Below are 11,560 nucleotides of genomic sequence, written 5' to 3' on the forward strand. Positions count from 1 at the left end.
AATAATGAAGGCATGCCAGGGTCTGAGAAGCTGAAGGCCTATTCCCAAGAAGCTGGGACAGGGAAGGAAGTGTGTGATGACTCCCCAGCACAGCCTAAGCACGGCCAACCCTAGATGACAAGGGCAACACAGCAGGGCCTTTGTCCACTCCTCTATCCCCAGAGCCCGGAAGACTTTCGACTGTCCATAGCGGACACTCACTCACTCTTTGAGAGTATGTGAATAAACAAACTCTGTACAATCACAGGTGATTCTCCCCCACAGCCTCCCCCTCCCAACACTCACACTCCCCCAAGACTTCCCAATGTGAGGGCACAGGCTCTTCACAGCTCCGGGCCCCAGGAGGAAGAGCCAGCCACCGACAAGGTAGAGATCCCGGTCTGTGTCCCCATGGCTGTGCTGTGTGCCTTGGTGGCTGTGCAGTGGGGACTGGTACATTTGTGGCACAAATACTTCTCAAATACTGGCGATAAAGAGCATGGAAAACCCAGAGAGGAGACTGTCGAAAGGCCAGAACCCAGGTCTTTATTTTCCCAGGAATGCATATAAAAGGACTAACTACATTTGTATCAGGAAAAAAGCACCAGTAATAAAGATACTAGTTATAAATATTAAGAATTACAAAATTGGGGGAAAACCCTACAAACTGGGTTAAGCTGCATTAAAGTGTTTCAAACAGTCAGTTCTGAGAACCACACAGTATATGCAACTAGTCGACGTGTGTACAATAAGATGACCCCCATCCTCAAAGTGTTACAGACGTTCTCCTGTAATGGCATTTGCTTATGATCCTGACTTCTGAACTGGTTGGTATGCATTACCTCATGGCTGTCAGGCAAAACCTTTAACAATGAGAGGGACCACTGCCTTTTTGTTTGGAATTTCAGTTAAACTCAAGTTACTTCCCAATGTACAAACTTTGTTCCTCCAAAAATGGAAACGGATGCCTGGAGGAATGTGAGTTAACAAGGTTTTGCGATTAGATGTCTCCCAGCAGAGGCGGAGGGCCAGCCTTCAGCTACAGGGGCTCTCTGTACATGCAAGGGGTACAGTTAAGCTAAATAACCAAAGACCCTAAAATCCTACGATCTCAGAACCCTCTGAGTTCCTTTTAGAAGTAATCAAACAAGAAGGGCTTTGTTTTCACATGGGAAAAATAGAAGAGGCTGATGGAATATAGATACCATTTATTCTAGTCAATCATTCATTAACTCTTCGTGAATAAATGAACTCTGCACAAGCCTGGATATTTTCACTGGTTGAGTTTCCTCCCCAGCCTCCACACTCCACACTCACACTCTCCCTAAGAATTCACCAGCTCAGCTCTTAGCCCCAGGAGGAAAAGCCGGCCATGCACAGGGTAGAGTAGAGATCCGGCTTTGGATCTTTGGAAAAAGGTAAATGGAAATCAACTGGCAAAGGTGCTCCTTCCATCTAGAATCCAACAGGCCACTGGCTAACCAAATGGAAAAAAGAAGTGTGTGAATACCTGTGGGCAGGCAGGGGGGCAGGCTCAGTGGCCAGGGAGGGGCATGATGGAGCTGGGCTCCCCTGTTCCTCCTTATGATTCTAAATATTAATTATGTAACTTGACCCCCTTTGAAATCTGCAAAGATTAAAATGAGAAGACTTTTGGCTTTGTTTGGAAGGTGGCTCCATACAAGACTTTGAGGAACAAAGACTTAGCCTGGAGCTTGGTGACAGCCGACTCTCCAGTGGCTGAAACCCGTATTAGCTGAAATTCCAAGGGGGTCACAGGAGGAGAAAGGGTCACACTGTGATTTCTCCCCAACTTAGTGTCGAGTCAATAGTCTTTTGTTTGCTCCAGCAAGAAACGAAGTCAAGGGGCAGATTCCTTGGGTTTCTGTAATTCTGAGCTCATAAAAAACACTAAAGCGCTTTACAAAAATAAACATGCCAAACAAAAATGTGATGGAAGCTCTGATGTCAGCCGTCGGCTGCACGCTCTAGCCACAAAAAGCATTGGCAGCAATATCAGGCTCCCTAGGCTGTTGGATGCAAATGGCATCAGAATTGTAAAGTGGCGGCACCCACTCACACGCAGACAGTGCTATCCTTTCTTCTACTCCCATGGTGACCAGCAGGCAACCAGAATGAGGCCAGGCACATGCTTTCGGACCAATCCCATGTGCTTTTTCTAGGATTGCTTGGAAGGCTCTCCCACCCCGCTCTCTGGCACCTAGGATCTGAAATCATCTAAGTGCCAAAACACATCTGTTACTTAGGCCACCTGACAAGACAGTAGGCTTCACGTTGGCCAGGAGTTATCCTCGAATTCCGTAAGAGGTAACCATACCAAAGGCAACACTGAATCTCTCCAGAAACAATGGCTTCTTTGGAGTACAGCACAGAAAGATGCCTCGGGTCACCAAATTCCAGAGGAGAAAGCCAAGAAGCAGAGGGGAAGCTACAGAAAGCCACCAGAAACAGAGCACTCGGTAGTTATCAGAGGCCAGTCCCCACGCGGCTCCAAGTACTCCGGGATAGACACACATACAAACAACCTTTTCCTCTAACATTCCAGGGACCTTGAGCACTTGCTCTTCTCTGGGAAACGTTCATCCAATTCAGTGTGTACCTCCTAAATCCTAAATGAAACAGAATCTTAAAAAAAAAAAAGAACATATATTTTTTGCCCATAGTACTGGAATATATGTTTGCATGGTATCTGCAGGGTTTACTTCCTTACTTGTTGATAAAAAATGGATACTGGAGGGCTTAAGATCTCTGTGGTTCCTAGGCATTTATTTTTGGAGGCTGCAACCAGAGGTGTGTTGGATCATGCTTGCACCAACTAACAAGAGTTGATTATAAAATTTTGAGTACTTTCTTGAAGCTGTTGTTAAACATTTAGTTTAACTGCCATGATTAAGAAGGTAAATTATAGAAACATATGATTAAATCCATTATATTAAAAATAAAGGTAATACGCTTCACATCCATAAGTCTGGCTACTATCAAAAAACAGAAAATAGGAAGTGTTGGTGAGGATGTGGAGGCACTGGAACCCTTGTGCACTACTGCTGGGAATGTAAGATGGTGCAGCCATTATACAAAACGGGTCGGCAGTTCCTCAAAAAATTACACATATAATTCCAGCAATTTCGTTCGTAGGTATACATCTAAAAGAACTGGAAGCAGGGGCTCAGAGATCCTCATACCCCAATGTTTATAGCTGTGCTATTCACAATAGCCAAAAGATGAAAGCAACCAGGTATCCATTGACAGATGAATGCATAAACAAAATGTGTTCTTTCCATACAATGGAATATTATTCAGTCTTAGAAAGGAAGGAAATTCTGATACATGCTTCAACATGGATGAACCTTGAAGACATTATGCTTAGTGAAATAAGCCAGACACAAGGACAAAAATCATACGATTCCACTTATATAAGGTACCTAGAGTAGGCAAAATCAGAGACAGGAAGTAGAATAGAGGTTACCAGGGACAGAGGCTGGGAAACGGGGAGTTATTGTTTAACATATACAGAGTTTGATTGTTTAAAGGATATAGTTTCACTTCAATAATAACAAGTTCTGGAAATGGATAGTGATGATGATTGTAAACATTGTGACTGTACTAAATGCCACGGACTATACACAGAAAAGTGATTAAAATGGTAAATTGTATGTTGTATGTATTTTACCACAATAAAAAGTCATGGAAAGACATGGAGAAACCTCAAATGAATATCATTAAGTGGGAGAAGCCAATCTACAAAGGCTACATATTGTATGATTCCAGCGATAGGATATTCTGGAAAAGGCAAAACTACGTAGACAGTAAAAAGATCAGTGGCTGCTGGAGCCTGGGGGCGGGAGGCATGAGGAGGTGGTGCGGGATTTTTGTCAAGGCAGTGGCTCCCTCTGTATGATACCATCAAGGTGTACACCTCAAAGAGCGACCCCCAGTGTAAACCAGAGACTTTGGGTGACAAGGATGAAAACAATGCAGGTTCATTGATTGTAATCAGTGTCCCACTCTGGTTTAGGATGTTGACGGGGGAGAAGGCCGTGTGCATGTGCACATCTGTGTGTACATTTTGGGAAAGGTCTGTGTGGGACTCTCTGTACTTTCTGTTCAATTCTGCTGGAACCTGAAACTACTCTAAAACCTGAAAATTTTTTTAAAAGTGTGTCCCCAAAACAAAAAGATAAGAAACACTCGAAACTCATCATTTCAATATAGTTACTATTATGCATGCTCTTGAGGTTATTTGCATCCATTGTACGTGCAAGGTGGAAATACCACATAGCGCGGTGCCCAGCTGTGCATTCCACGAGTCACGCCGAGAGCGTGCAACTGGCTATGGTGGGGTATCTGGTCACGGCAATTGGCAAATGCTAGAAGTCAGGGCTAGTTCGCCTCATTCCCCTAGAGCTGGCTGTTAAACATTTACCAGCACACCACAGGCTACAACCATAACAAACAACTTGATCTTCATCACATTCTACAAGTGTTTCTGGTGTGTGGACGGATAGCGCTTGCAGAGGGCGCTGTCCGGCATAGGGCTCCATTAGGGCCTCCACAAGCTATTCCAGAAAAAACAGCTGCACGGGGAGTGAGGGGCTCTCCGGGGTGATTCTAAAATAGTGTCAGGACTCTGGAACCTGGCAAAGTGCCTACTGACACCAGAAATGGTCATCATCTTCCTGAAGTCCATCAATGAGGAGAGTTTCTAGTTGATAACTGTGGCATCTTGGCTTGAAGGTAAAAATTGTAAACTGAGAAAGGCTATAAACTAGAGAAATAAAGCTTAGACAGCAGAGCATGTGAGCAGGACAGAAAGCCCCATAGGTTGCAGAGTGTGTCACCCTGTAGTGATGCCAGGTGACCTGGGCATCTTGGCCCATCCGGGGTGGAGCACATTGTTCCCGGTGAGCTCTGTGGTGCCCATCACTACCTCAGAGATGCCAGAGCCTGTCCTGTGGATCAACTATCAGGCTTAATTACTGAGTGACAACACTGCTGTCACTGTAATGACAGCACCCTGGACATGTTGGCCAACTGAGAGCCTGCCATCCGCAGCTTCATGCACAAATTCAACAGTGCTTCTACTATAGTTATTTCTATATTTATTTCTCTATAAATAAATATATTATAGGCAATATAGGAGGTAATCACACTCCTTGGTATTTACCCAGATGAACTGAAAACTTAGGTCCACACAAAAAAACCTAGACACAGATGTTTATAGCAGCTTTACTCATAATTGTCAAAACCTGAAGCACCAAGATTTGTTTCAGTTATTGGATAAGTAAACTGCGATATATCCAGACAATGGAACATTATTTAGCAAGAAAAAGAAATGAGCTACCAAGCCATACAAAGACATGGAAGTACCTTAAATGAGTATCACTCAGTGAAAGAGGCCAATCTCAAAAAGCTGCATACAGTATGAATCCAACCATATTACATTCTGGAAAAGGCAAAACCATGGAGAGAGTTAAAATATCATTGGTTGCCAGGGGTTGGAGGGAGGGAAGGATGAATAAGTGGAACGCAGAGGATGTTCAGGGCAGTGAAACTCCTCTGTGAGATATGACAGTGGTGGGTTCGTGTCATTACACAGCTGTCAAGGTCCATACAGTGTACAACCCAAGAGTGAACCCTACGCTATGGACTTTGGGTGATAACAATGTGTCAATGTATGTTCATCAGTTGTCACAAACGCACCACTGCGGCATGAATGCTGACCGTGGGGGAGCCAGAGAGGTAAGGAGAGCTTTGTACTTTCTGCCCAATTTTGCTGTGAATCTAAAACTGCTCTAAAAGATTAAGTCTATTTAAAAAGAGGAGAGTAAGGAAGAATGATTAAAATATGTTCTTTTTTTACCAACTGCTTATTTTTAGGAAGTATTGTTTACATATTTATGGAATGGATGCTTTTCCCTTTGACTTGTAATATTTTTAACTCTGCTGAGATAAGGGGGTTTCCATAACTGGAAATACAATACTGCCGTTCCAAAGACAGAAAAACAGTCCTGATTTAACCACTGGGCATGTTTTTCACCATGAATACAAATTCAGAAACTCAGGCCTCCACAGATCACGGCCAAACAAAAACTCAGCACGAGTGTGGTAATGGGAACAGGATACAGAGTAGGTGGAGGAAATTCTAAAGAAATGAGCAAAATACGACATAAAGTCTAAACAGATAGGTCTCACCTTCCTTCCTTCCTTCCTTCCTTCCTTCCTTCCTTCCTTCCTTCCTTCCTTCCGAAAAAGAAGAAATAGAGATTTTCTCCAGGACTATGGGAATCCCTTGCTTAGAGTGTAAAAGTGACTCTTACCAATTAAAAGATGACTCCACATCTGTCGCCATGCTTCTTGACCTCCCTCCCTGCATGACAGTGCCAAGTCACTTCATTTCTTTGCTAAACCTGTTCCCTGGCTGTCACTGGGCCACCCTCCCACAGGAGCCAGTAGGCAGAGACACCCGGGGAGGAGAGGCCTAAGCTGCCGCCTTAGCTCCCCGGGCACCAGGCCAGGAGCTACTCAGGGCAGAGAACCCACAACGTGAAAGGGAAGCTCATAGAACAGGCCCGGCCACCCTCTCCTCTCAGCCCGTGGAACTGGATTTGAAGCAGGGTCATCTCAACTCTTACCCAGGGCCCCAGGTAGAAGGACTCAGAAAACCCTGCCATCCTTTCTAAAACATCCATGGATACGCCAGGCAGAAGGTGGAAATCAGAATTCAAACATTCCTCCTTACTTAAAAAATGGGTCCAAAATGCTGAGAAAGCAACTCACTAATTTTCTTTTTTTTTCTTTTATATTTTATGTCAGATTACAAAAAGAAAAAGCCAATCTGCTAAAGGTAAAGGGGATGAGAAGCCCTCACGTGTCACTGGTCCTGCACTGAGAGGCCACACAGCCAACCAAACTCAAATCTAACAAAGATGTAAAGCTGAAGGAAAGTTCTGAATGGTCTGATTCCACCAGCTGTTTCATAATGCTGTATGGTTTGAAACTTTTAAAAATAATGTACAGGTAAAAACTTTTATAATAAATTAGTTTATTTCAGAAGGCAAACCTCTAGGCTGGCCAGTACACAGAACCCTCTGTTTGCAGACAGGCCTTTTTGCAGATAGCCCTGAAGATACAGAGCGGGTGCAGCAGCTCAGCAGTTTGCTAAACATAGGTTCCCATGCCTGCAGCACCTGTGGAGTCCTTTAGCCTAAGACTAAGAGGCCACAGGCAATGCAGCAGATATAGGGAGGCAAAAACAGTTTCAGAAAAGGAAGCTGTGGCCGAGGAGAGTAAGAGAGCATACAGCAAGTCCCCAGGTTCCTGTAGGAGGGGCAGAGATGAAGGCGCTGGGGGCACACGGCAGTGGATCATGCCAAGCTGTTGAAGAGGGAACAGAGCTGTCTGGCTCCAGGGTCTCTAAAAATCCACGTTCTACAACATGTGAAACCTCGATCAGAGATATGGAAACACTCTTCCTGCCCAGCTCCACCTTATGGAGAGGTGGATGAGGCACATAGGGCCACGCGAACAAGATGCCCCAGCTGCCCCAAATTCCCCAGTCATCTGCTTAGGGCCCATCTGGAGCCAAGAATGTCACACAGAACGTGGAACCTGAACGTGGAACCCTGTAACTCTCACCATGTATTCAGATCTTGCTAGATCAGTGACAAGGAGATTAGGGGCAGGAGCAGGGAGCAACACATTTCTAACAATTCTGAGGTATGTGGGGTTTCTCCTTTTGGGTAACAGGAAACAGCAGAAGCAGACGTTCTAAAATGAAAACCTTTCCCCTCCCAAAGAAAACTATTCCTGAAACCCTACTGCTGGAGGAAGAACGAGGCAATCAAGCAGCACACGTGAAAGACTGTCAAAAGCATCCATTTGCAAACATGCCTTAATGTTCTCACCAAAATAGTGGACCCAAAGTGCACGTCCCCAGTGTCTGTGCCTGCTCCAGCAAGCTTGAAAGAAACTTTGTGAGCCATTGGTTCTGTCGCCAGACTTCACAGAGGGGCAAACTACCCCTTCAGAGGGGCGGCACCTGGCTGCCTTCATGGCCAGGAGGAGAATCCAGGTCTTAGGGCTCTGCGGGCTCCTCTCCTTTTGCTGGTTGAGAAATGTTCTTCCAGCAGCAGCTCCAGATTCTCCACAAAAGGGGGTCGAGTGGCTGTGGAAGGGACTGGGGCCTAGGTTGAAGCTATACTTCTGTGCCTTTTTACTGAGATCATACGTTCACCAGGGGGATTTTTAAAGGGGTTGGTAAAGATTATGGGATGACTACATACCCCAAGCTAGAATGCCTTGCCTCTGATATAACAGGCCTTGAGAATTATTTGCTCAGTTGATTCTCAAGGAAGCAAGAACCTAAAGACTGACAGGTCCCTTTACGGCTTCAGTACTCACAGGCAGCAACCTCCTTCCCTGAGGAGAACTAGGTTCAGTCCTCAAGGCAAGGGGCCATCTGGGCCTCAGCCCAGAGGATGAGGATGAAAACACACACAGATGCCACACCTGTCAGATGCACAGACAACTTCAGTGAGTGAACCGAGCCCCTGACCACATTCAGAACCACCAAGATCTGTGATCAGCACATACAATCAATTTCTATTTGTTCCTGAAATACATAAAAATGTCTAGAAGATGGTCACTGCATTTGGAGGCTATATTTGCATGCTCTGACTTAAAATGTTGCTATGTGAGATAGAAAAACATTACTGGCAATGGGGCAGAGGGTACTGTTCAAAGAAATAGGCAGTGTCCTTCAGGGTAGCAAAAAGGGCTGTGGAGGCCCCAGGACCACATCAGAAGACTGATCAAGTGGCAAGGGACAGAGGGCCCACTCTATCTAGTTTACAGTCCTTTAGGACAAACTTGGGGCCACCCATTCAGGGGGAACCCTGTTCAGCAGCCTACCCTGTCCTTATCCATCATCCCTGTGCCCAGGAGCTGGCCTACCTCCATGAATGATCTCCTGGGGACAACAATGGGACCACTGACTCCACTTTGGTGCCAACCTCTGGCCCAGTCTAGGGGAATTTAAATTCCCTACTGCTATTAACCTACACAGCCACTGCAGGCAAAAACGTACCCCGGCCACGTTCCTGTGTACCTCTCTTAAAATTCAGAGTCTATCTCTCCCTCCTCCGTCTGAGCTGAGGTTGGTCAGAGGCATTTCGGAACATGCTCTCAGCTGGTTTTGCAAAGCTGAGATTCAATTCTCCTGAGTTGCTCCTGAAAGGACATGCAGGCACCACAGCATAGCTCAGTTCCACTTGCTTTTAAATCACATTGAGTTTACAAATTAAGAAACAGCTCAGTCTAGCACCAGATAAGGCATGAGAACAAAAAATTAACTTGGCCACATTCTTCCTCGTCAGTAATACTGGGCTCTTCGATGACACGGGCTTTTTGATCATGAGTAGGCGTGTAGATATTCTTAGCCAGACACCAAGCTAAGGGAAAATGACAGTCACTCTCCAACATTTGTAAGTACTTAGAAGTTTACTTCCTCTCATATTTATTCGTGACTCTTCCAAAGGAGTGCTGCCTGCTTTTTCATCCCCCAAATCTGAGCGCAACTACACACGTCTTTATAAATACGCATATTTTCCCACTGAAAATGTTTCAGCTCTAGGAATACATTTTAAAACCTATATTTTCCCCTCCCCAGTTTACCACACCCTTGTTTTTTCTGGCAAAGCCATCAGAATTTGAAGTCCAGTAGAGAATTTCCTTTCGTTTCCATCAGAACAAAGTAGCGTTGGCAGCACCCTCCAGTCATTTCACTTTTCCCTCGCATTTAAGTGGGTTTACAACCACGAACACTTTGTATTAATAAATGTCTCAGCACACCCAAGCCTGAAAATCTCATCTAAACCTCCTTAACTTGAATTCCATCCACAATCCACAACTTTCTCGGGGAAAAAAATTCTCCCAGCTTCTCCTCCCTCTAGCCTAAGAAACAGCCTCAACAGCGAGCGATTTCATTCTCATACTTTTGCTCTGTTTGACTTTGCCCCTCACGGCAAAAGTTGACTTTAAAGGCCAAACAGCCACAGTGCAAATTGTAATGGCACCAAACAGGCTTTGGTTAAACACATTTCTAAGAAAAAGAAGACTAAGTTTCTGAACCCCACAGAAGAGTCAGGCCTTTGTGACTAAGTGTGGGTCATCCCTGAGCTTTCTCTGGAACAGATTCAGCATTGCTACCTTCACAAAGTCTAGACAGTGTTTCGATCTGAGACCTAAACATGCCCTGTTACGTAGCCAAGACTTGCTGGAGTGCATTTAAACTAATCATCCCTTAGTGTTTTGGTGGAAAACAGGGTCACCATGTTCACCCCTAAAACATACCCTGGGTGTTGTGCTCACCCGGAAAGCATCTTAGGGTGATGGATGGGTTTCCCTCCTTATCTTGGAAGACATCTCTTCTTTCTTGTTACCTGGCTTGGCAATTTTACTTTCCCCATACATCTCATCACAAGTATTCATATTAATATATATCATATGCTGAGTGCCTTCACGGGCTGGCACGGGGTGGGCGTTATTATTCCTGTTTTACACAGTGGAAACTGAGGATCTAAGAAGTTAATTCACTCACGGCCATACAGGTGGTAAGTGGCGGAGCTGGATTAAAACCCGGGCTTGTCTGGTTTAAAATTGCTTGTTGTTTCCACTTTGGTCAGCCTCGCTTAAGAGCAGCTCGGGGAGACGTCTCTGGAGTCCGTGCGAGCCGGCGGAGCAGATCTAGATGGAGGTTTCTTAACCAACTCCCCCCGCGGAGCCCCCATCCCCTGACCTTCGGTTCTGGGACTCCCCTCCCATTCCTTTTTTCTTTCCAGCCCCTACCAACTGGGGAGGAGGGGGCACACGCCGGCTGGTGCCCCCCAGGCAAGGGCGCCTCGGGGCGCGAGGCGGGGAAGAGGGTCGGCAGCCAGGCCCGCACCTACCTCGTCCCCGAAGCGCACCACCTTCTGGCCCGTGGGGCCGCGCAGGCCGGGGAAGCGTGCGAGCTCCTCCGAGTCCCCGGGGTCTCGGGGCTCCAGGGCGCGCCGCCCCACCAGGCACCGGTCGATGATCTCGTCCTGCTGCGCGGGCGGCAGCCGCGCCCACTCGGGCCCGTACTTCTCGCGGATCTTCTCCTTGTCCTGCATGATCTTCCTGGCCATAGGACTCAGCGACGAGAAGTAGGTGAAGCGCTTTCGCTCCCGGTCGTCCAGAGGCCGGTTCCCGCTCATGACCACCGAGCGCGAGGCCGCGATCGCCGCCGCCATGGACGCCATGCCCGGCCTGCCCGCCACTCCCCGCCCCGCCCCGCGCTGTGCCCGCCCCCGCTCCGCCCGGAGACACGCCCCCCGGGAGCCCCGCCCCCTCCGGGAACCCCGCCCTGCACCGCCGCGGACCCGGGTCTCCCAGCCAACCCAGCTCCCCAAGCCCCGGGACCTCCGCCGTCCGCGGCTGCCTCCCCGGGAGCTCCTCCCTCCGCGCCCTACTCCTTGCGACTCCGTCGCAGACCCCGACCGGTCCCGCTTTGCGCCTCCATGGTGGATTCCCGCGGTGCCCG

At 47.1% G+C, this 11,560-nt stretch overlaps 1 protein-coding gene across 3 annotated transcripts in view; it reads right to left on the bottom strand.

Annotated features, from left to right (window-relative positions):
* The window catches only part of CUNH1orf198 (chromosome unknown C1orf198 homolog), a 30,139-nt gene extending 18,851 nt beyond the window's left edge, over positions 1–11,288 (bottom strand). The window contains exon 1 of one of the 3 annotated variants that reach the window (XM_012459858.2): positions 10,947–11,288. In XM_012459858.2, coding sequence (XP_012315281.1) covers positions 10,947–11,279 — 333 coding nt within the window. In that variant the 5' untranslated portion in view covers positions 11,280–11,288. Of the gene's footprint in view, positions 1–6,317; positions 6,343–10,597; positions 10,618–10,946 lie in introns of those variants that run through there. The other 2 variants (XM_064383581.1, XM_064383582.1) reach the window with 2 other exon arrangements.
* Positions 11,289–11,560: the final 272 nt, after the last annotated feature.

Source organism: Aotus nancymaae, unplaced genomic scaffold (genome assembly GCF_030222135.1).
Source record: "Aotus nancymaae isolate 86718 unplaced genomic scaffold, 86718_ANA_hifiasm-v0.15.2.pri h1tg000032l_0, whole genome shotgun sequence".
Classification (NCBI taxonomy): domain Eukaryota; kingdom Metazoa; phylum Chordata; class Mammalia; order Primates; family Aotidae; genus Aotus; species Aotus nancymaae.